Here is a 24,607-nt window from a genome sequence, read left to right as displayed (position 1 = left end):
CCGGCCTCCTCTGTCCCTGCCCTGCGGCTGGGGGCGGGGGCGGGGGTCCTTCTGCATCTCTGGCACGCACACCACAGACAGGACTGGCGGATTCTCAAGGATGGAAGGGCCGCCCGGCAGAGGCGCCCACAAAGCTGTGTGGCCCACGGTGTGGTCGGGTGAGGGGGGCTCGGGGCCTCGGGGGCTCAAGTCCCCAGGAGGAGATGAGCCGGGGTGGGCCACCAGCGGGAGCCCTGAGCCCCCAGAGGGCCTCCGTGGACCCGTCTATAGAGGGATTCTGATGGGGTTGGGGCCTCCAGGCCCTGGAGCCCCCAGGGGTCGACCCAGTGGTGCCAGGGCTGCGCGGGGCTGAGAGGCAGGCCAGCGCATGTCTGTGCACAGTGACACAGGGATTCGCGGTCTGGGTGCATTCGTGGGGAAGGGGGCAATGTGGACACATTTGGGCAACATGGGTTCGCCCTGTCAGCTCCCCGACACAACCCCTGCCCCACCACGGCCACCCCATTGGCTGCTCAAGGTCCGGCCCCACTCCATCCCGTAAGTGAGGGCTGGGGGCCGGGACAGGTGGGCTTGGGGCCCAGCGGCGCTCCATCTGTGGGGGAGGAGAGGGCCCTCGGGAAGCGGGGGGCTGGGAGTAAGGGAGACAGACATGCCCCTCCGTGCCCCCCCCCCCCCCCCCCCCCCCCCCGCTCTGCACGAGTGAGCCTGGGCCTGCTCATAGGCACTCCCTCCCAAAGCCTGTCTCTGTCTGTCTCAGCTCAGAAAAGCCATCCCCCCTCTGAGCTGCATCCACGTGGCGGGCGCCCCTCCTGGCCTTCCTGTCTGTCTGTCCCACTGCTGCCCACACGGCCTGGCCGGGCCAGCTGTCTGCCTGCTCCCAAAACAGCAATGTCCACCTCGGTGCAACTCCCCCAAGGACCCTGGGACTCTGACCCCAACCCCTGGGCGTTGGTTTGGCCTCCCCCGCCCTGCCCCGCCCTAAAGCACCGCTGTCCTAGGTGGGCCCGCCCTCCCTGCCCCATTCCCAAGGGGCTGCCTAGAAGCCCGTGTGTGGACCAGGGGGCCCTGGAGGTATCCAGAGGGGCGGGGTGAGCCAGCCAGACCTCACGAGTCCTGTTCCTGACGTTGCTCCCTGCCTGGGCTGCCCGGGGTGGGGATGCAAGCCGCCGTCCGAGTCAGCACACGTGTCCCGGCCCTGCGGCCCACACACAGCAAGGCCTCTGGCCACTCCCTCCCTCCACATCCGGGCATATTCCACCGCAGGGTCCCTGCGGCGGGGGGGGTGCTTCTGGCTGCCCTGACGTCTCCTTCCACTGCAACTGACCCCACAGCTGTGCCCTAGACAGGAGTCCTGGGGCCCGGGACCCCCAGCCGTGGGCCAGCATCTGCCCGGGAGGAAAGTAAGGGGTGGCGCTGTCCGTGCAGAGGCCCCTGCGCTCTGACCACCTGACCTGGTGTCTGTCCCTGCACCTGCCATCTCCACCTCCACCCCCAGCACCCTCCCGCCCCAGCCCCGGCCCTGCTTCATGCCTCACAGTGGTCACCTGCCTCTTGCGCGCACGATCTGTCCCTCCTGCTGGAATACCCCTCTCGGACCCCCGTGCCTGGACAAATATGCACGATAGGGAAGATCACGTTTTGGATAAATGTCTGACTGAACAAGGAGGTGGCGCTGGGGCAGATGTGTGGGATGTGGAGCACGGAGGGAAGGAAGCTCTCAGCCCTGGAGGCTCTGGCGGGGGGTGACGGAGGCGGTGGGGGCACAAGGGGGCAGCAGAGGTGGGCGGGCCCAGACCGCAGGCTCGGATCTCACTGGGGGCGGAGGGGAGCCAGCCGAGAAAGGAGCGCGCCGTCCGCTTCTCGGGGCCATTCCTGCGCGTGGGCCTCTCCCTTCCCACCAGCATGGCCCACACTTCGGGCACCGGAAATGCAGGGACCCACACCCCACTGGAGAGCATGTCAAACCCCCACAGGAGTGGCTTTTATTTGAGTACATGCAATGCCTCGTGTGTCCACGAAGACAAGCCCGCGACAAGCCGAGCGTGGACAACACGGGGACCTTTCTGTTTTTCTCGGTCCTAGCCTGGCTTCCAGGGGTGGGGAGTGTGTCCTGCTGGTCCTTCTCAGAGCAGGCCACCAGGAGCACAGGTGGATCTCACTGGCATCTGTTGATTTTCGGAGATGGGAGAGGGGGTCCGCTCTCAGCTGAGGCCGCGTCTCCGGGGGCCTCCCCTCCCCCAGTGCTGCCCCGCAGACCCTGGCCATCCTGGATCAGGAGGGGAAGGTGGGTGCCTCAGCCAGCGGGCGGGACATGCTCTGGATGGCCCACTGCAGGATGCCGTCAAAGGAATGCTGCAAAAGACAGCAAAGCAGAGGCCTCGGGGACCCGCCAGAGCCCCAGGGGACAGATGTGTATACCCTGGCCTCCAGCGTCACCCTCCTATTCAGAGGTAGGGAAACTGAGGCCCGAGGCACCACAAGACATGTCAGTCGAGGGAGGACTCCTCATCCAGTGCTCCGTCTCGGCAGCCTGGAAGCACAGGGCGTGGCCACTGTGGCTGTTTTGCCTCCTTCTTCTTCTGGGGCTCTCCCCCTCACTGTGCTCAGGGGCCTGACGCTCCCACAGGATGGAGGGGTCATGAGAAGGCCCAATATTCCAGCAGAATGGGGTGACCACACCAGAAGGGGCTGGTGAGTCTGCCCCTCTCTCCAGCGGTCTCAGGCGGCCGCCCCAGCCAGAGATATGGAGTCCGGGCTCCCCCACAAAGACACTTGCACTGTGTGGGACCCCCCTGTGCCCAGCCCACCGCACAGGGCAGGGCCCCATGCCCCAAGGAGGACACATGTGGGCTGCCTGGCTCTGGGTATGGCTGGAGGAGTCTGACCTCCGGTCAAAAGAAGGCGGAATCCCTAAAAGCCCCATTTTCGTCCCAGTGACTGTGGCTGTTCATCTTAGGGCAGAGAGGCCTGGGGTGATAGGGGGCCGTGAGAGGCCCACTGAAGGTGGTCCACTGAGAGGTTCCAGGGTGCCCGCCCCACCCCTCGGGGACAGCAGGCTTCCGCAGTGCTGGTGCTGAGGTTCTGCAGCCCATGGCCCCAGGGGATTTAGGACCTCTGGACAGGGCTAGACGCAGGAAGGGCTCAGGGCCCCCTTTGGGCTCCTTTGTGTGCTCGGGGCTCCTGCATGTGCAGGGAGGGGCCAGCATGGGCCTGTGGTACTCAGCGCACCCAGAGACAGGGGATCTCCCAGCCGCCCCAAGGCTTGGGTGCCGGCTGCTCTGGAGGCCAGCCTGGAGGACGAGGGGCTGGTGGAAGGCCAGCCTGGAGGCCAGCCTGGAGGAGGATGGGCTGGTAGAAGGCCTGAGGGGTGATGCATTACCTCGCTTAGGAGGGACTCCAGGTCATCCCTGTGCAGAACCGGCTCGTGACCAGCAGAACCGTCTCCTGCCTGGAGCCCAGGAAAGGGAGGTCAGCCTGACTTCCGCACCCCTGCTAGGGACGGCCAAAACAAAGCAGGACTCCCTGCAGAGGCCACAGGGGCCTGGGGGCACAGGCTCATGCCCGGGCAGTGGCGGTGCTGCCCCGCACAGGGCCCCAGGATCTGAATTCTAACACCCGGCTCCTCCCAGGGTGGTGGGCGCAGGCAGGGTGGGCATGAGCGAGCTTCGGGGCTGCCGGCCAGGGTCCTGGCGCAGCTGGAAGCTGGTTTCCCGAGGCCCCCGGGGGCTGCCGGCCTCCGCATGCTACACGCCTCCTTCTGGAGAAAGCCAGGCAACTTAAGAGAACCAGCTAGCAGGGACCCTGTCATGGATGGGGAAACTGAGGCCCAGAGAGGAAAGTTCCTGGTCCGATGCCAGCCATTCAACCATCCACCAAAGGCTGCCAGGGCCCACGGTGCCCCTGGGCAAGGGGCCAGGGCAGGGAGTGAACCACACAGGATACTGCCAGTTTCTGGCTCAAAACAGCCAAGCCTCAGCTCATCAACACCGGCCCGGGGGCAGCAGCAGCTCCAGGGCGGGAAGGAGGAGCACAGCCTCCAGGGTGTGCAGGGGCCCGGGGAGGGGGGGGGGGGAAGGTCCAGGGCCACACTCACATTCTTGAGTCTGCCCCTGGGGAAGGTGGGGCTAGGGGAGGGGCCAAGGGGGCTGGGACAAGTCACTCTCCAAGGTCATTACATTTTACATCACAAGGACAAGGTCTTTTTAAAAGCAAAGACCCCAGGTGTCGATGAGGCATCTTTTGGAGGGCAGGACCCCCTCCTGGCGGGGGACAGGGGTGCCCCCGAGAGGGCTTGCACACACTCAGTGCAGATGGGTGGGGATGATGGGAGGCCTCCAGGCCGATCTGCACACTGCAGGCAGGCGGATATGGGCCAGGCCACGGGGTTGCACCGAGCCCCCTTGTGGACAGGGCCTCGGCCCCCCAGGGCCTGGGCCGGCCTGGTACCCACGCAGTGTTTTCGGGGGGAGTACGCGGTGTGGCTGGGAAGGAGGGTGGGCCACAGATGGGGGTAGGACTTATCACCTCCCCCAGGGCCCTCCGAGGTTGTCCTGGGGGCAGGGACATGGTCAGGAGGGCCCCTGCTGTGGGAGGCAGCCAGGCTCCTGAAGGAGCACCCAGGACTCCCGCCCCCCAGGTTCCCAGGACCACTGCGGCTCAGCAGGAAGGCAGAGGAATGACCACAGACGGCTTGCTCTCCCCAAGGCTCCGGCTGGCTGCAGGATGGGGCCGGAGAGGGTGCCCAGCCCGCCACTGCGGGAGGACTAGGAGCCCAGTACAGAGCCGGGGCACACCGGGCAGTCCAGTATGCTTGCTCATGCCAGGTGTGGGGTCTCCTGGCTGCTTCCGCCTCACCCCCACCCCACCGGGGGGTATGTGACCCCAGGGGCTGGGAGAGGGGGGACTTGGGGCTGGGCTCGGTCATCGTGAAACAGGTGCATCCAACTGGCATCTCATTCCACTATTGCTTAGTGGGTTTCCCTTTCAAACAGATGTTATCAAAAAGGAGTCTATTTGAACAACTGTATTGTATAAACAACGAACAAGGGGTTCATTGGTGCACACCCGCGAAGCTGGCGCCTGGAGTGGACCTGGAGGTGTGCTGGCCCCCCAATCCCGCGGGGTCCGCGCCTCCCCGGGTAGCACTGACCTTGGCAGGCCCCGGAGCAGCGCGGGCGGGGTTCGGGGGGGGCGCCCCCTCCTCGGGGGCCAGGGCGGCATCTCCGGAGCAGGATCGGCAGTGCGGGGCCGCCCTGCGCACAGCGGACGAGGGTGTCGGTGTGTGTCGGCGAGGGGGGGGGCGGGGAGGGGCGGCCCCCCCGGTGTCCCTCCCCTTCCCGGCCCGGCGCCCCAGCCGCCGCACTCACCCTGGCCGGGCGGTGCCCCCGGGAAAGTGGCAGCGCCAGTGGAAGGCGGCGGCGCAGTGTGCGCACCGCAGCGCGTCGGTCCCGTCCCCGCACACGCCGCACCGCGCGGCCGCCGGGCCCTGGCGGGGAGCAGAGCCGTGACTGCGGCGGGGAGAGGCGCGCACCCCGGCCCCTGGGAGCTCAGGGACACCTGGCACCTTTGGACTGCAGCCCTGAGAGACCTCGCTCCCCCTTGGTGGGCCCGGACCCCTTTTAGAGTTGGTCAAGGGGACCCCAGAACCGCGCCCCCAGGAGAGGCGGGAGTGTGGGGGATGGGCTATCCCCCCTTATTGTGGTGCCTGGGGGGGAGGGGTTTCAGGATCAGGTGGCAAGTTTGCTGCCCCTGCCCCAGCTCTTCACAGCGCTCTGCCCTTGTTCTGGGCGCGCTCCTCCCAGCACCCAGCCCCTGGGCCACCCTCTCCATGGCCAGTCTGGCTGCTCTTGGCAAAGGCCTCCCTCAGCCCTGACCCCAACCCCCCATCTGACTACTGCCCCGCGTGCCCCTGCACGTCAGAGCTCCATCTCCGCAGACCCTGAGCCCCCCCAACAGACAGCCACCCCAACTCCCGCAGCCCTCACCTGCTGCCCCTCAGGGCCCACACACAGCAGGGGCCGCAGGGCTGAGGGGTCCAGCACCGGCAAGGGGGTTGCCGAAGGTGGGGCCAGCAGGTGCTTGTAGGGGACAGCAGCGTCTATCGCAGCGGGGGGCTCCCTGGACAGTCCCTTCGCCTCTTCTCCTGCCAACCTCAGTCCCAGAAGGACCTGGAACCAGAGGGTCAGTGCTTGGAGCGGCCACAGGGGACCTACACGGCACCACCCAGGGAGTCAGTGATCGCCGGGACCCTGGCACCCCCAGAGGCTGGTGTGGGGGGACCCTGGCAGCCCCAGAGGCTGGTGTGGGGGGACCCTGGCAGCCCCAGAGGCTGGTGTGGGGGGACCCTGGCAGCCCCAGAGGCTGGTGTGGGGGGACCCTGGCAGCCCCAGAGGCTGGTGTGGGGGGAACCCCGCACTGGGTTGCAAAGGTTTGGGTACAGTTCCTGGCTCAGCAAGGTCCTTGAGACTTTCCCCACTTAAGACTGGGTGTCTGTGGCCCTCACAGGCTGTCAGTGATCACTCAGTATATACCTGGGCACGGGTTGTACCACTCACGTCTTTGCTGCAACGGAATGCTTAAAACATTTTTAGAGAATGTTCTCAGTAGCCAAAGTGCATCCCCTGTGCTGGACCGACAGAGCTGAGGCCCCGAGTCAGCCCCGAGAAACGGGGCCATCGTAAAGGCCACTTCCCAGTGTAGAAGGCCAAGCTGGTGAGGCCAGGCCAGGGTTGGGGGTGCACGGTTCTAGGGCTGGGGCCGGTCTGACCTACAGGAGCAGCCAGGATGCTGGACAGAGGGCCCTGCAGGGGACCTGTGCATACCGGGGTCTCCACAGGTGGCTCCTGGGGCCGGGGCAGGTCCTGCTGGGCTCTTCCCTGGAGGCAGCTGGAGCACCTCCAGGTCCCGCTGCTCACGTGTTCACCAGCCAGATGCATGCAAGGTGAGCAGAACGGACAGTAGACTCCCAAACACATAGGGCAGGGGAGACCCGAGGGTTCCTCCAAGTCACCCCTTTCCCTTTACAGATGGGGAAACTGAGGCCCGGGCAGGACAGCGGGCCGAGCCACAGTGGAGGTGCTGCCTTGGCCAGTCAGCGGGAGTGGGACATTTACGCCCGGTGGGGTGGCCCTCGCTAGCCTGGTCAGTGTCCCATCTGAGAGCTTCTCTGATGAGCCCCGAGAATCCCGGACACCGGCTAACCTGGAGTGGCCTGTGTGTGGCTCTCATGGGCCCCACCCCGTCAGTGGGACCTCTCTGAACTGGGGTGTTGATACCCCCCAGGCCCACATTTCCACAAAGGGGGTGGTGCCTAGCAGAAGGGGACATGGTCAAGGGCGGGAAGGAAGACGGCAGCCCCATTGCCGGAGCTGAGTGAGGACCCTGGCCGCACCCTCTCATTTTAGTGACGAGCGTCTGGGGCTCAGAGACAAGCGGCCTAGCCAAGGTTACTCAGGGAGCCGGGAAGGGCCAGAGTAGAAGGGGGCTCACCTCTCCCACCCAGGCTCTTCCCCATGGCTGCAGTGACCCGCGGGAGCTGGTGGGAGAGGGCAGGGCTGGGAGGGCGGGGGAAGGGAGCGCCAGGAGGCAGACTCTGGAGGCCTCGTGCCCTGCCGGGGACGGGCACCCACGCCGCCTGACTTCTTGCCTGGAGAGGGGGGACTGGCTGCTCGTGGGAGCTTGGGCTGGGGGTGTGTGATGAGATGGGAAAGGATGGCCGTTCTTCACCAGGAGCCTTCATCCTGCTTCTCTGCCCTCTGGGGCCCTGCTGGCCAGGCTTGGAGGGAGGCAGTGCGGCCACACGGGGAGGGGGGGGTGCCAGGCCCCAGGCCCCAGCCCCACTTCCCAGTGATGTGGACCAAGGCCTCCCTCCCAGGTGGGCCCCGCTTCCCTCCGTGGAACGGAGAGGCTTCTGGGCCGCCTCGTGCTCAGGGTCAGCTGGGTAGAAGTGGCCATGAAGCCAGGTGGGGGGGCGGCCTGGGTGGCTCACCTGGGAATGTCGCGGAGCGGTGGCGACAGGCAGGCCAGGTGGAAGGCCTGGGGGCAGCCGTCGCAGCAGATGAGCTCCCCGCCGTCCCGGCATACAGCACACTCATCCTCGTTCTTCTGACGCGGGCAAGACACACGCGTCCTCTGGAAGATCCCGGGACGGGGCAGCGCCCTCCCCGAGAGCCCCTCAGAATAGCTCCACTGCAGCGGTCCCCAGGGGCACCCAGGTGCCCTGCCTGCTCCCTGCTGGCCTATGCCTAAAATTCTGCCCCGGCTCGCCGCCCTCCCCCAGGATGCCCTCCATCTCTGAGGCTCTAGGCCCCACTGCACCATCCTGCCTGATGGTGACACAGTCCCCTCCGGGGTGCCACCTCCTTCAGAAGCCCAGCAGACCGGGCAGCCCTGCACTGCAACGAGCATGCTCATTGTAATAATCCCCCCTGACCCTGCTATCAGGGGAGCCCTTGGGGGCAGGCAGGGATCCTGCTCACTCCTGGGTGCCTGGGGCCCAGTCCGCGCCTGGCATGGGAGCGCGGCGGTCAGATCTGGGATGGGTTCGGCCTTGTTCTCGGAGCCCAAGGATGTGCTTGATGCTCAGCTCCCTGGCTCCCAGCAGGGGCCACCTCCCCACCCGTCGGCCCCTGGTGAGACAAGGGGCAGCTGGTGCCTCGACCAGACCTGTGGTGTTCAAAGCCTGGTAGGACTCACTTTCTCTGACTTATTTGAATTTTTACAGTTGTGTTATCAGAAAAAATCGTACTAAACCAAAGCTCTACTCTGTGAACAGGAGCTCAGGCCTCTGTCCTCCTCACCCGAGTGAGTGGCCTAGCCGAGGGGCAGAGCGGCAGAAGGCCGCCCTTGGGATGGTGGGGAGGGAGGAGTTCCACTCGTGGTCCGGGCATTACCTGGTGCAGCTGGGGCTCGCTGGGGAGGGCAGGAGGGGCCTGCACCCTGCCCTGCTGGCCTGTTCTCAGCTCACCTGCACCCTGCTGCGGGGGAGAGGGGGGTCATCAGAGTGAGGAGCCCCCTCATGCAGGCCCGGTCCCAGATGAGCTCTGTGGGCGCTGGGCGAGGGGTGTCAAGGGCGGTGCTTACAGGGACAGAAGCCTGGGTCCCCTTGGGTCGGACCAGGGTCTTCAGGCTGCTGCTCCGGGTCTTGTTCTTCCCCCCACTGGGGTCTTCGAACTTGCTGGGAGCATAAAACTCCCCCCCAACCTGGAGGCACTTCTTGGAGCCACCTGGGAGGAGAGGCTGACTGGTCCCCGCTCAGCTGCACTCCTGGCCTGGGCGCCGTGGGTAGGCGGGTGCAGAGGCTGGGCGCTCTGCAGCTTTCTCCTGCTTCTCCCCCACTGCACTCAGCCCCGCTCAGCTCTGCGACCAGGGTCCTGGGCACAGGAGGGGTCTTCTGCGGGGACTGTACTGGGTGAAGCGTGTCCACCAAATTTGCATCCACCTGGAATCTCAGAGTGCAGACTTACTGGGGAGTAGGGTCTTTATAGGTGGGATTAGTTAAGATGGGCTCCCGAGGGACACTGGGTCCAATGACGGTGTCCCCAAGAAGAGCAGAGAGGACACAGACAGACACAGGGAGGAGACCCTGTGACTTGGAGGCAGAGGCTGCAGTGATGGGGCCGGGCACAAGGCCTGCCAGCAACCAGCCTCGAGCCTCCGGAGGGAGCAAGGCCCTGCCAACACCTTGATTTTGGAACTCCTGTTGTTCTAAGCTGCCCAGTTTGTGGCCATTCGTTATAACTGCCACAGCGAACTACTGCGGGGTCCTCAGGGCCCTCCCTGGGGGGTGAGACCAGGGCCTGCATTGGCCCCAAGGGCCAGCGTGGGCCCTGGCTGTCCTTGGCATCCCTGCCGGCAGGTGCCCAGCCCAGAGGGAAGGGAGGGAGGTGGTGTGGGGGCGGGGCAGGTGCTAGAAGGCTGTCCTGCTGGAGAACCTCCTGGGGGTGGGGGGTGAGCCCAAGACTCTAAGGGGCCCCTCTGAGCGCACAGAGGCGACCCAGGATGTGGCCCTGGACCGCCTGCCCTACAGAAGTCCAGGAGTCCCCCACCCCTGAGGGGAGCCCTCGGTGCCCATCCTGCCCCTCCAGAGGCAGCAGAGCCACGGTCCCACCTGCGCTGCGGCTGCCAGGTGCAAAGGATGGACGTGGATCCGGGGGCCTGAGTCCCCCCTCGCGGCCCCTCTGGTGGTGCCCTCTACCTGACTCAAACACCTGCTGGATGAGAATCCCCTCCACTGCCCCACAGGCTCCTGGGACATCCCCAGACGACACCGTCACGGCTCTCTGGACCGAAGTGGACATGGTCTGAATTCCTGGGAAAGGGAGCCCCAGATGAGGGGGTCATCAACTGGAAAGAGGACCACCTCTTTCCTGCAGGCAGTGGGGAGCGAGAGGTGCCTGGGCTGTGGAATCTTTCTTTCCTTCTGCCCAGGGCAGGCCTCGGAGGGGGCCCAGCCCCTCCATCACAGACAGACAGCCCATGTGTAACTGCGGAGAGGGGCCATGGGTACGTCTGGTATGCATATGTGTGCACGTGGGGTGTGTGTGTGGTGTGTGTATGTGGTGTGTGTGTGTGTGTGTGTATGTGGTGTGTGTGTGTGCGTGTGGTGTGTGTGTGGTGTGTGTGTGCGTGTGGTGTGTGTGTGTATGGTGTGTGTGTGTGTGTGTGTGTGGTGTGGGATGCGCACTGTGTGTGTGTGGTGTGTGTGCGTGTGGTGTGTGTGTGTGTGTGGTGTGGGATGCGCACTGTGTGTGTGTGTGGTGTGTGTGCGTGTGGTGTGTGTGTGTGTGTGGTGTGGGATGCGCACTGTGTGTGTGTGGTGTGTGTGCGTGTGGTGTGTGTGTGTGTGGTGTGTGTGTGCGTGTGGTGTGTGTGTGTGTGTGTGGTGTGGGATGCGCACTGTGTGTGTGTGGTGTGTGTGTGTGTGTGGTGTGGGATGCGCACTGTGTGTGTGTGGTGTGTGTGCGTGTGGTGTGTGTGCGTGTGGTGTGTGTGCGTGTGGTGTGTGTGTGGTGTGTGTGTGTGTGGTGTGGGGTGCGCACTGTGTGTGTGTGGTGTGTGTGTGCGTGTGGTGTTTGTGTGTATGGTGTGTCTGTATGTGTGGTGTGTGTGTGTGTGTGTGGTGTGTATGTGGTGTGTGTGTGGTGTGTGTGGTGTGTGTGTGGTGTGTGTGGTGTGTGTGCATGTGGTGTGTGTGTGCGTGTGGTGTGGGATGCACACTGTGTGTATGGTGTATGTGTGCGTCTGGTGTGTGTGTGTTGTGTGTGCATGCGTGTGGTGTGTGTGTGTGTTGTGCACGTGCGTGTGGTGTGTGTGCGTGGTGTGTGCGTGCGGATGCGGCGTGGGAGCTCACTGCACACGGCGGGCAGGGATGAACAGGGCCCCCGGCCCCGGCCCTGGGCTGTGCTGGGAAGGAGGCAGAGCTCGGGGCTGCCGCCCAAAGGTCAGGCAACCACAGGTCTCTGGGGTCCCCCGGGCTGGGGCAAGGAGGGGACGGACGGGGGCCCGGCGTCATCCAGCTGACGGACCGAGCAGGACTCTGGCAGAAGCACAGTCTGAGCCAGGCCTGTAGGACAGGGACGTGGACCCGGCACACGTGGGGTGACCGAGACGCCCCCCCTTGCCCCCAGTGCGTCCGTCCAGCCGAGGCTTTGGGGGGAGACACCAGGCCAGCATGGTCCCGCCCCCAGGACAGGCCCTTGGAGGGCAGCACCCGCCGAGGCTCTTGATCCCTTGACCCCGGCCCAGGAGCGGGAGGCCTGGGGGCCTGGCTCACCGTTCCCGGCAGGAGGCTTCTGGGCCGGCTTGGCCTTCGCTTCGGGGCCTGCAGGGGGAGCGCACCAGCCTGGCCCTGGTCTCCGCGCTGGGGCCAAAGCCAGCGGCCAAGGGTGGGGGCAGGAGAACACTGGCTGTGGCCTCCCCAAGTCCCCCGGGGTCCTTTCGCTTTACCGTGCTCTGGTGTCCACACCCGTAAAAGGACGTAACACCCACCTGCCTGCTTCCTGGGGCCCTGGGACAAGGGACAGCTAGGCTCATCCATCCGAGCATCCAGAGGGGACCTCCGCAGCCCCTGCCAGGCTGGCTCCGGGCCAGGCGGCTGGTGCTCCAGAGCCCGTGGTCGGGGGGAGGGTGTGCTCAGGGGCTGTCGGGCTCCCCAGGGCAATCTGTGGCTGACTAGCTCCTCAAACTAGGTACCTGGGCTGGAGGTGCCCCGTGGAGACAGTGCCGCCGGCGGGGTGGCTCTTGGCTCCTCCAGGGCCTTCCTCTTGGTGGGGGGTCTGGGCAGCGGCACTGGGGCCTTGGGGCCCGGCGGGGGCTTCCTCCCCTTCCGGGGCTGGCTGAGGTCCACATCTGCAGGGTGCAAGCGGCGGCCGAGCCTCAAGAGCAGAACCCACACCTTGGCAAGGTGGGCGAGACCTCGGCCCTTTGGCATGCAGAAGCCAGGACGGTCCTGGGTGATGTCCAGGGTCCCCCTAACCACGCCCTGACCTTCCCTCTTCCGTCCAGCTGGGCTGACTCCAGCAGCCCCAGGCCCCCAGCGGTGGGGGGGGTTGCTGAGCCCCACGGGACCCCAGCCCCCAGCCCTCCGCCACCGCAGTGCCCTCCCCACCTTTGGGGAAGCTGTCTAGGATGGGCTGCAGCCGGGCGTATCTCTCCAGGTTGTAGTCCTTAAAGAGAACTTTCCAGAAGCCCAGGATGGCAGCCGCGTCTTGGGTCAGGAGCCACGAGAGGAGCGCGTGGAAGGCCTGCGGGCAGCCTTCCTTCTCCTTCAGACGCAGAGTCTCCTGAAGCAGGAGTGGGGAGTGGGAGGCCCTGCCTCCTGCCTCCCCAGTACCCCCACTTCCTGCCACCGCCCCCAGAGGGTGCTGCAGGAGAGCCGGGCACCGTGTCCATGCCCTTGGGTTGAGGTGGGCGTGGGGGTGCCCGGGGTGCTGGGGGCGAGGGAGGCCCCCCTGGAACTCACCTTAGGGGACCACACCCCTGGCTTGGAGGGCAGCTTCAGGAGGGCTGGGGGGGGGCGTGTTGGGGAGGACAGGAACGTGTCCTGGAGACCGGGCCCCACCCCCTCTTCACACCAGCAGCCCCCATCCCAGCCCCCTGGCCCCCACTCGAGGGGCGCGGCTAGGGTCCATCTGGAGCTCATCCTCCCAGACATTGCCCCTGGCTGGACGGCAGAGCTTGGGGAAGGCTGGGGGGCACTGGGGGCCTGGGTTGGGGCCCACCTGGAACTTGTCCTCGGGCACCACGTCGTGGTCGGCCAGCGCATGCAGCAGCGGGAAGGCGCTGTCCACCGCCATGGCGATCTCCGTGCGGTGCAGCCTCAGGAGGCGGCGCAGCACGGTGTCCCCCCCTGCCCGGGCCTCGCCCACCCTCACGGGGTCTGGGGGCATGGGGCTGGGGGCCCCCTCTGCCCTCCTGGGGTCCCGCGGCCTTTGGGTGCCGCTGGACTTGTGGAGCGTCTGGGCCATCTCCGCCTCCTGGGCCTGGCGCGGCCCCTGCCCTGCCGGGCACCTGGGCGGGCGCTCCTGGGCGAGTACCTGTGCCGGGCTGAGCCCAGCCAGAGCCCAGTCTCTCTTATAGCAGGACCCCTCCCCCGGCCCCGAAAGAGCAAAGCCTGTGTTCCCCCAGAGCCAATCGGGACCGGAGGGAGGGGCAGGAGTGGAAACTTCTCTGTGGTCCAGTAAAGGCAAGGTCCCAGCCACCCCAATTCCACACCTGCCAGGAAGCCGTTGGCGTCTCTCTCGTTGTAAAGGAGGCTTCGGAGCCAGGGCACGCCCCTCTGTGAGAGGGCTCCGGCTCTCAGGCCCCGACCGCAGGGCTGGTTGGGGCAGGGCCCCTGGTGGGGAGGGGGCATGACCACCTCCACCGCTCAGGGCCCTGGGCCTGGGCTGGAGGACGGTCAGATGGAGGAGCGCTTGTCTGACGGAGAACTGAGTCTGTGCCGGGGGCACGGCGCTGGGCATTGCCCAGAGGCTGTGAGACGCTGGGCCGGCCGCTTTCCCTCTCTGAGACCCAGCCCCCTCATCTTTAACATGAGCACATTGCCCCGGGGGACCCAGTGGCACCCTCCCCTCCCCTTCCTGCAGCTGTGTTCAGAAACACTTGGAGAAGGCCGCGGACCCTGTGGACTGATGCCCCTGAGTATGGGTCCCCGGAGCTCCTGTCCTTGTCCTGCTCACAGCCCAGGGGAGGGACGCCCCAGGAGCCTTCCTAGGGCTAGTGACAGAGGCCGGAGGATGGTGTAGGAAAGCGGGGAGGCGGTCCCAGGGGGGTTGCAGCAGAAGAGGGACCCGCATCCCAGGCTGTGGTGGGCGAGCGCAGGGGACAGGGGCCTGGCAGATTGCGAGACCCGTAGTGGCCCAGTGTGGACAAGGGCCACAGAGGAAAGGCCCGTCCGGGCAGCCAGGCCTCCGAGCCGCGGGAGGGCTTTGGAAGAAGAACCTGGTCAGGTTTGGATGGGGCTGGAGGTGAGTGCGGGCGCCAGGAAGCCTGGGGTCTGGGCAGTGCTGGGCTGGGAGGGGTCGCCTGGGCAGGGGGAGAGGGGCCCAGACAGATTCCATGGGGGTGTCGCCAAGATTTCTCATGAGTTTAGGTCGCTATGTTCTCTACTGAGGTGGGGGTTGTGGGGTGGGGGCTGCTGAGGGCCGCCCCCTCCTCCTACCGCGGTGTGCGTGTCTCACCCCTTCCGGGCCTGGGTTCCTGGGAGTTCAGTCCCACGCAAGCTGAGATTGCTGCCGGGCAGGGGTTCTGGGGTGTTCAGGAACAAGCCTGAGCTCGGGCGGTGGGGGTTGTCACCCAGAGAGCCAGGACCTGTGTGAGGACCTGGAGAGCAGTGAGGGTCAGAACAGATGGGTGCGGCTGTGGAATGTCCCGGGGCCTCTGACCTGCCCACCTCTGGGGCTCCGAGCCCTCCGGCGGCAATGCTGTGGGCTGGCCGTGGAGGAGTGGGACTTGGGGCAGGGCCAGGCTGTCCTGCCCTGTGCCATCCACAGACGCCCAGAGGGAACACCCCCACGGCCCCCCACCAAACCCCGTCCCCTCTGTGTCTATGTACCCACTGCGGGATCTGAAAGAAAGCAGAAGTCAAAGTCACCCCTGAACCTAGGGTCCCCTAGAGCACCCCGTGTCCCCTCACTCATGTGGGTCGGGTCTCAGGGAGCGGAGCCACTTTGTGCCACATGTAACGGCACCTGCTGGGCCAGCAAGCTGCAGGACTCCCACATAGTGGCCCCAGGGGTGCTGGGGACCCGCGCTTGTGTGGCATTAGGGTGACCAGCAGCCACCTCTCCGGCAGCTCAGTGTTCCTCTCCTTTGGGCCAAGCTGCCCTCCAACACCACTCCACACTTGGCAGTTTTCCCCCAGTGGCCGGCTCATCAAGGGACACTTTAACCACAAGACAACGGTCCAGGGGATTAAAAATAGCCAAGATCAAGTCTTCACCTCACTTTTCTCGAGCTATGAAAGCCTCGTGGGTGCACCTGGGTCAGCAGCCTGGCCTGGCCTGCAGGCACCACCCAGCTTCTCACTTAGAGATCAGCAATGAGCCTCCTTGGAGAATTCTGGACTTTCCACCATGTGGGGGGTTTCCCTGGCGGCCCCTTCCTGCAGGTGACCTGGAGCCACCAGGGATGGCGGGGGTAGCCTGTGACACCCAGAGAGGAGCCAGGGCAAGGGGCCCAGCTCTGCCCTCAGCCGCTCACTGCCGTTGTAGAGCTGAACTCACTCAGTTCCTCCGCAAGGCACCGGGCACGGCAATATGCCTGACGCTTGGTCGGCCATCTCCACACCTCTGTCCTCACCTGCAAGGGATCTCTTCCTCCAGCGTGGTTGTTTTACGTATCAGACACGTCTAGCCCACCACACTCCAGGCCCTGTTCTGAGTACTTTGCAATTACACTCCATCTCACAACTGCCCCGCTAGGTCAGTGTTATTATCATCCCATTCTACAGATAAGGAGACTGAGGCACAGGGAAGCTAAGGAACCTGACCAAAGTTACACTGTGAGTAAATGGCCTTGGATGGATAGCGTCCGGGTCCACACTCTCAGCACACAGGACACTGCTCAAGTGCCCAGGCCATGTCAGGTACAAAGAGGGGGAAATGCTTCCCATGTGACATGCCCAGAGATCGGGGCAGGGTAGGTCAGGGACCGGAGGGGGCCTGCTCCTTGGCTGCTTGGCCTTGGCTCCCTCAAAGAAGCCTGGACTCAGTGATCTTCTGCCTTGCTGCGGATGGAGGCTTCAGAATGTGTGGCCCCTGGAAGGGGCTGGGCTCCCAGCGGTTAGGAGGTACGGAGCGCTTCAGGGGACGTAGGCCTCAGCTCAGGGAATAGGGCAGGAGGGGCCTGGGCCCTGCCCACTGGGGACTTCCCAGCGGGTAGGGCATCAGGGGAGGCTCGGTCTCCTGGTAATGCTTTGCCAGGACTTTAGAGCTGTATCAGCCACCAGCTAGCGGAGTGACCCTTTCTGAGCCTCAGTTTGCCCATGAAAGATGCTCAACATCACTAATTATTAGAGAAATGCAAATGAAAGCCAAATGAGATACCACCTCGCACCCACCAGGATGGCTATTATCAAAAAATAGAAAGTAATGTGTTGGTGAAGATATGGAGAAATTAGAATACTCCTACATTGTTGGTGGAATGCCAAATGGTGCACCCACCGAGGAAAATGTTTGGTGGTTCCTCAGTAAGTCCCTTGGTAAGTTAAATTCTTTTTTTTTAAAGATTTTATTTTTAAGTAATCTCCACACCCAACGTGGGGCTCGAACCCGCAAACCCAAGATCAAGAGTCACATGCTCCACTGACTGAGTCAGCCAGGTGCCCCAATATGCTAAATTCTTCAGTAAGAATTACCATATTACCCAGCCATTCCACTCCCAGGGATACCCCCAAAAGAACTGAAAGGAATGTTCAAACAAAAACTTGTACACAAATGTTCATAGCAGCACTATTCACAACAGCTAAAGGGTGGAAACAACTCAAATGTTCATCTGCAGAAGAATGGGTAAATCAAATGTGGCCTATTTATACAATAGAATTATTTAGCCATGAAAAAAGATGAATTACAGACGCCTGCTACAATGTGGATAAACCTCAAAAACATGATGCTAACTGAAATAAGCCAGACCTAAAAGACCACTCGTTATACAATTCCATTTATATGAAATACCCAGAATAGGCAAATGCACAGAGACAGTAGATAGATTAGTGGTTTGCAGGAGCTGGGGGAAGGAGGGGGTGACTGCTAACGGGTATGGAGTGTCCATTTAGGGTGATGACGAAGTTCTGGAAATTGACAGTGATAGTTCCACAACATTACGATATACTAATTACTACTGCATTTTGAACTTTCAAATAATAAAAATTGTACATTTTATGATATGTGTATCTTACTGCAAATAAAAATCCATTCTAAAAATCAGTCAGGCATATTTGTGTGGATCTGTTTTTGGGGTCTCTATTCTGTTCCATTGATCTGTGTGTCTATCCATCCACCAGTACCACAAAGTCTTGATTACCACAACTATATAACAAATCTTGAAATCCGGTAGACCAGGTACTCCCATTTTTTAAAAAAATATTTTATTTATCTATTTGACAGAGAGGGAGAGAGAGCCCAAGCAGGGAGAGTGGAGGGCAGAGGGAGAGGGAGAAGCAGACTCCCCACGGAGCAGGGAGCCCGATGCGGGGCTCCATCCCAGGACCCCAGGATCATGACCTGAGCCGAAGGCAGACGCTGAACCGACTGAGCCACCCAGGTGGCGCCATCTCCTCCCATTTTATTCTTCTTTTTCAAAATTGTTTCTGTTACTCTAATTCCTTTGATTTTCCATATAAATTTTAGAGTAATTCTACTTATAAAAAATCTTGCCATGATTTTGATAGGAATTACACTAAACCTATATACCAATTTGAGGAAAATTAACATCTTTATTATGTTGAGTGTTGCAATCCATGAACATGGTATGTTTCTCCATTTATTTAGAGCTTCATTGACTTCCTTCATCAGTGTTCTGTTGTTTTCAGCATACAAGTCCTATACATGTTTTGTTAGACTTACACCTAGGCAGTTAATTTTTTGAGCAAGTGTAAATAGTTTTGTGATTCTACTTTTGATGTCCACGTGTTTGTGCATTGTCAGTATATAGAAATACAAATGTAGGGGGATGGGTTAGCCTGGTGATGGGTATTGAGGAGGGCACGTTCTGCATGGAGCACTGGGTGTTATGAACAAACAATGAATCATGGAACACTGCACCAAAAACTAATGATGTAATATATGGTGATTAACATAACAATAAAAAAATAAAAAAAAAAAGAAATACAAATGATTTTTTGCATGTTCATCTTATATCCCACAACCTTGCTGAACTCGCTTTATTGGCCTAGAAGTGTTTTCATTTTGTTTTGTTTTGTTATAGAATCTTTGGGATTTTCTACAAATACAATCATGTCATCTGTAAGTAGAAACAGTTTGATCTCTTCCTTCCCGATCTATATGACTGTTAAATTTCCTTGCCTTGCCTTATTTCACTGCCTAGGACTTCCAGCATTATGTTGAATAGAAGTGATGAGAGTGGACATCCTTGCCTTGTTCCTGATCTCAGGGGAAAAGCATCCTCTTGCATATTAAGTATAATGTTAGCTGCAGGTTTTTTTAAGTTTTCTTTATCAACTTTAGAAAGCCCTTTTCTAATCCTATCTTTATGAGAGTTTTTGTCATGAATGTGTGTTAAATTTTGTCAGATGCTTTTTCTGCATTGATCAATATGATCATGTGATTTTTCTTCTTTAGTCTCTTAACATGGTAGGTTACATAGGTTGATTTTTGAATATTGACCCAGTCTTGAATCCCTTGAACAAACTCCCCTTGGCCACAGTGTATAATTATTTTCGTATATTGTTGAATTTTTTTGCTAATATTTTCTTAAGGATTTTCACGAGGTATATCAGCCTATACAATTTTGTTGGTTTGTTTGCCTTGTTTTTATGATCTTTGTATGGTTTTGGTATCAGAATTATATTAGCTGCAGGGGCAGGGGCAGGAGCAGAGGGAGAGGGAGAGAGAATCTCAAGCAGACTCCCCCCTGAGCACAGAGCGTGGAGCCCGACGTGGAGTTCAATCCCAGGACCCTGGGATCATGACTTGAGCTGAAACCAAGAGTCAGATATTCAACTGTTGCTCTGCGCAGATGCCCTGATGTGTGTTGATTTTTCAAAAAATTTCTCAAAGAACCAGCTCTGTTTCATTGATGTTCTCTATTATTTTTCTGTTATCACTTCTATTGATTTTTGCTCTTATTTTTACTATTCCTTTTCTTCTGCTTGCTTTGGGCTTATATTGCTCTTTTTCTTCTAGGTTCTTTGTTTTTAATTTAATTTAATTTAAATTCAATTTATTAACACAGTGTATTATTAGTTTCAGAGGTAGAGGTCAGGGATTCATCAGTCTTATACAACACCCAGCGCTCATTACATCACGTGCCCTCCTTCATGCCCGTCATCCAGTTACCCCGTCCCTCTGCCGCCCTCCCCTCCAACAACCCTCAGTTTGTTTCCTATGGTTAAGAGTCTCTTACGGTTTTTTTCCTCTCTCTGTTTTTATTGTATTTTACTCTTCCTTCCCTTCCCCTATGTTCCTGTTTTGTTTCTTAAATTCTACATATGAGTGAAATCATATGGTATATGTCTTTCCCTGATTGACTTATTTTGCTTAACATAATACCCTCTAGTTCCATCCACATTGTTGCAAATGGCAAGATTTCATTTTTTGATGGCTGAGTAATACTCCATTGTATGTATACACACACACACACACACACACACACACACACACACACACACACAGCCCACATTTCTTTATCCATTTATCTGTCGATGGACATCTAGGCTCTTTCCATAGTATGGCTATTATGGGCATTACTGCTATAAACACTGAGGTGCAGGTGCCCCTTCAGATCACTGTGTTTGTATCCTTTGTGTAAATACCCAGTAGTGCAATTGCTGGGTTGCAGGGTAGTTCTATTTTCAACTTTTTGAGGAACCTCCATACTGTTCTCCAGAGTGGCTGCACCAGTTGCCATCCCACCAACAGTGTAAGAAGGTTCCCCATTCTACGCGTCCCCGCCAACATCTCTCATTTCCTGACTTGTTAATTTTAGCCATTCTGACTGGTGTGAGGTGGTATCTCATTGTGGTTTTGATTTGTATTTCCCTGATGCTGAGTGATATTGAGCATTTTTTCCTGTGTCTGTTGGCCATTTGTATGTCTTCTTTGGAGAAATGTCTGTTCATGTCTTCTGCCCATTTCTTGATTGGATCATTTGTTCCATGGGTGTTGAGTTTGATGAGTTCTTTATGGATCTCGGATACTAGCCCTTTATCTGATAAAACATTTGCAAATATCTTCTCCCATTCTGTAGATTGTCTTTCGGTTTGGTCGACTGTTTCCTTTGTGGTGCAAAACTTTTTATCTTGATGAAGTCCCAATAGCTCATTTTTACCTTTGTTTCCCTTGCCTTTGGAGACGTGTCTAGCCAGAAGTTCCTGCAGCCAAGGTCAAAGACATTGCTGCCTGTGCTCTCTTCTAGGATTTTGATGGATTCCTGTCTCACATTTCATTTATTTTGAGTTTATTTTTGTGTGTGGTATAAGAAATTGATCCAGTTCCATTCTTCTGCATGTGGCTGTCCAATTTTCCCAACACCATTTGTTGAAGAGACTGTCTTTTTCCATTGGACATTCTTTCCTGCTTTGCTGAAGATTAGTTGACCATAGAGTTGAAGGTCCATTTCTGGGCTCTCTATTCTGTTCCATTGGTCTATGTGTCTGTTTTTGTGCCAGCACCACACTGTTTTGATAATTACAGCTTTGTAATAGAGCTTGAAGTCTGGAATTGGGATGCCATCAGCTTTGGTTTTCTTTTTCAACTTTCCTTTGGCTATTCGGGGTCTTTTTTGGTTCCATACAAATTTTAGGATTATTTGTTCCAGCTCTGTGAAAAATATTGATGGTATTTTGATTGGGATTGTGCTGAATGTATAGATTGTTCTGGGTGGCATAGACATATTAACAATTTTTGTTCTTCCAATCCATGAGCATGGAACATTTTTCCATTTCTTTGTGTCTGCCTCAATTTCTTTCATGAGTATTCTATAGTTTTCTGAGTACAGATCCTTTGCCTCTTTGGTTAGATTTATTCCTAGGTGTCTTATGGTTTTTGGTGCAGTTGTAAATGGAATCGATTCCTTAATTTCTCTTCTTCTGTCTCATTGTTAGTGTATAGAAATATAACTGATTTCTGTGCATTGATTCTGTATCCTGCCACTTCACTAAATTCCTGTATGAGTTCTAGCAATTTTGGGGTGGAGTCTTTTGGGTTTTTCACATACAGTATCATGTCATCTGTGAAGAGTGAGAGTTTGACTTCTTCTTTGCTATTTGGATAACTTTTATTTCTTTTTGTTGTCTAATTGCTGAGGCTAGGACTTCTAGTACTATGTTGAATAGCAGTGGTGAGAGTGGACATCCCTGCCGCGTTCCTGACCTTAGGGGACAAGCTCTCAGTTTTTCCCCGTTAAGAATGATATTCGCTGTGGGTTTTTCATAGATGGCTTTTATGATATTGGGGTATATTCCCTCTATCACTACACTGTGAAGAGTTTTAATCAAGAAAGGATGCTGTATTTTGTCAAATGCTTTTTCTGCATCTATTGAGAGGATCATATGGTTCTTGTCCTTTCTTCTATTAATGTAGTGTATCACATTGATTGATTTGCAGATGTTGAACCACTCTTGCAGCCCAGGAATAAATCCCACTTGGTTGTGGTGAATAATCCTTTTAATGTACTGTTGGATCCTATTGGCTAGTATCTTGGTGAGAATTCTTGCATCCATGTTCATCAGGGATATTGGTCTGTAATTCTCCTTTTTGGTGGAGTCTGTCTGGTTTTGGGATCAAGGTAATGCTGGCCTCATAGAAAGAGTTTGGAAGTTTTCCTTCCATTTCTATTTTTTGAAACAGCTTCAGAAGAATAGGTATTAGTTCATCTTTAAATGTTTTGTAGAATTCCCCTGGGAAACCTTCTGGCCCTGGACTCTTGTTTGTTGGAAGATTTTTTATTACTGCTTCAATTTCCTTACTGGTTATGGGTCTGTTCAGGTTTTCTGTTTCTTCCTGATTCAGTTTTGGTAGTTCTTATGTTTCTAGGAATGCATCCATTTCTTCCAGATTGCCTAATTTGTTGGGATATAGTTGCTCATAATATGTTCTTAAAATTGTTTGTATTTCTTCAGTGTTGGTCGTGATCTCTCCTCTTTCATTCATGATTTTATTTATTTGGGTCCTTTCTCTTTTCTTTTTGATAAGTATGGCCAGGGATTTATCAATCTTATTAATTCTTTCAAAGAACTAGCTCTTAGTTTCATTGATCTGTTCTACTATTCTTTTGGTTTTTATTTCATTGTTTTCTGCTCTAATCTGTTTTATTTCTCTTCTCCTGCTGGGTTTAGGCTTTATTTGCTGTTCTTTCTCCAACTTCTTTAGGTGTAAGTTTAGGTTGTGTATTTGAGACTTTTCCTGTGTCTTGAGAAAGGCTTGTATTGCTATATACTTCCCTTTTAGGACCACCTTTGCTGAATCCCAAAGGTTTTGAACAGTTTTGTTTTCATTTTCATTTGTTTCCGTGAATTTTTAAAATTCTTCTTTAATTTCCTGGTTGACCCATTCATTCTTTATTTTTTTAAAAGATTTTATTTATTCATTTGAGAGAGAGAGAGAGCACAAGTGGGGGGCAGGGGAGAAGAAGAGGGAGAGAGGGAGAAGCAGGCTCCCCACTGAGCAGGAAGAGCAGGAAGACCACGACCTGAGCCGAAGACAGAAGCCCAGCCAACTGAGCCACCCTGGTGCCACCCCCCATTCATTCTTTAGTAGGATGCTCTTTAACCTCCATGTTTTGTTTTCCTTCCAAATTTCCTCTTGTGATTTAATTCAAGTTTTAAAGCATTGTGCTCTGAAAATATGCAGGGAATAATTCTAATCTTTTGGTACAAGTTGAGACCTGATTTGTGACCCTATTCTAGGTTCTTGATGTGGGTGCATCAGTTATTGCTTTGAGATGGTTCCTCTTTTCTAATGTCTGCATTAAGCACTGTAGCATTCTCTTGGCTCTGCTTTAGCTGCAACCCACAATGTTGGGTATTTTGGTTTATTCATTTTCATTCAATTCAATGTGTTTTTGAGATTTCTCTTTAACCCATGGATTATTTAGAAGTGTGATGTTTAGTTTTCTCATTATTGGAGACTTTTCTGTTATCTTTCTGCTATTAATTTCTAATTTGACTCCCGTGTGATCAGAAAACACATGTTATATGACCTCACTTCTCTTAAGTTTGTTGCGTTTTGTTCATGGCCCAGGATGTGGTCTATCTTGGTATACAACTGTGCAAACTTGAAAAGAATGTGTATGTGCTGCTGTTGGGTGAATGTTCTGTAAATGTTGATTAGATGTTGGCTGTTGGCTGACAGTGATGTAGGGTTTCTCTACGTGTTTGCTGATTATTTTGTCTATTGCTGAGAAGGGGATGCTGACATCTCCAGTTGCCTTGTGGATTTGTCTGCTCCTCCTTTCAGTTCTGTTAAGTTTGGGCCCCATGTTTTTCAGCTCCATTGTTTGTTGTGTACATGTCTAGGCTTTCATGTCTTCTTGGCAGATTAACCATTTCATCACTATGTAATGATAAAAGGGTCAATTTTCATTGTTCTGTCATTTTCTTTGCCTTGAACTGTACTTTATCTGGTATTCAGATAGCCATGCTTTTTTCCCTTTTTTTTTTTGAAGATTTTATTTATTTATTTTACAGAGAGAGACACAGCGAGAGAGGGAACACAAGCAGGGGGAGTGGCAGAGGGAGAAGCAGGCTTCCCGCTGAGCAGGGATCCCGATGCAGGGCTCGATCCCAGGACCCTGGGATCATGACCTGAGCCAAAGGGAGATGCTTAACCGACTGAGCCACCCAGGTGCCTCAACCATGCTTTCTTTTGAGCAATGTTTGCATGATACATCTTTCCCCGTCCATCCTGTTACTTCCCATCTACCTACATTGTTATAGTTGAAGTGAATTTCTTGTACACAGCATATAGTTGGTCGTTTTTAAAAATCTACTCTGTGCAACCAGGCTTTTAACTGGTATACTTAGAAAAATCTACATTTAATGTTATTATTGATGTGTTAGGGCTTAAATCCATCATTTTACTTTTGTTTTCTGTTCATTCTCTCTGTTTTCTTTTTCCTGCCTTCCTATGGGTTTCCTGAACGCCTTACAGAATCCCATTGTGATTTGTCTATAGTATCTTTTCGTATAGATTTTTTAGTGTGCTCTGTTATGATATTATCTATCTATAACTCATCACAATCTGCTGGTGTCAACATTTTACCAGTTTGAGTGAAATGTAGAAACCTCATCTCACTTTACATCCTTTTAGCTTTCCCGTTTATAATATGATTTCCTTAAATATTTATTCAAGTACATTTAGAACTACATCAGACAATGTTATATTTTTTGCTTCCACTGTCAAACATAAATCTATAAAACTCAGAAGAAGAA

At 56.4% G+C, this 24,607-nt stretch overlaps 1 protein-coding gene across 1 annotated transcript; it reads right to left on the bottom strand.

Annotated features, from left to right (window-relative positions):
• Positions 1 to 2,271: 2,271 nt before the first annotated feature.
• Positions 2,272 to 13,466, bottom strand: AIRE (autoimmune regulator). The gene is made up of 14 exons (XM_027585933.1): positions 13,221 to 13,466; positions 12,608 to 12,782; positions 12,193 to 12,348; positions 11,774 to 11,821; positions 10,196 to 10,309; positions 9,082 to 9,224; positions 8,892 to 8,972; positions 7,988 to 8,103; positions 6,822 to 6,906; positions 5,970 to 6,167; positions 5,367 to 5,485; positions 5,150 to 5,252; positions 3,380 to 3,448; positions 2,272 to 2,352 (listed from the first exon to the last, which is right to left on the bottom strand). Exons 1-14 carry the CDS (start codon positions 13,464 to 13,466, stop codon positions 2,272 to 2,274), a joined length of 1,734 nt encoding a protein of 577 aa, XP_027441734.1.
• Positions 13,467 to 24,607: the final 11,141 nt, after the last annotated feature.

The sequence above is a fragment of the Zalophus californianus genome, chromosome 1 (genome assembly GCF_009762305.2).
Source record: "Zalophus californianus isolate mZalCal1 chromosome 1, mZalCal1.pri.v2, whole genome shotgun sequence".
In the NCBI taxonomy this organism is placed as follows: domain Eukaryota; kingdom Metazoa; phylum Chordata; class Mammalia; order Carnivora; family Otariidae; genus Zalophus; species Zalophus californianus.
Note: the sequence above shows the minus strand (reverse complement) of the source record. Positions and strands in the feature narration are given on the sequence as shown.

Bases quoted from the DNA above. Each gene is read 5' to 3' on its own strand.
- AIRE (XM_027585933.1), bottom strand. From the start codon at position 13,466: ATGGCCCAGACGCTCCACAAGTCCAGCGGCACCCAAAGGCCGCGGGAC. The intron at 10,310-11,773 runs GTGAGCCAGGCC...TCCCTTTCCCAG, and splicing joins GAAGCCTCCTGCCGGGAACG to GAATTCAGACCATGTCCACT. The intron at 9,225-10,195 runs GTAGAGGGCACC...CTCTCCTCCCAG, and splicing joins CCAGCAGGTGTTTGAGTCAG to GTGGCTCCAAGAAGTGCCTC.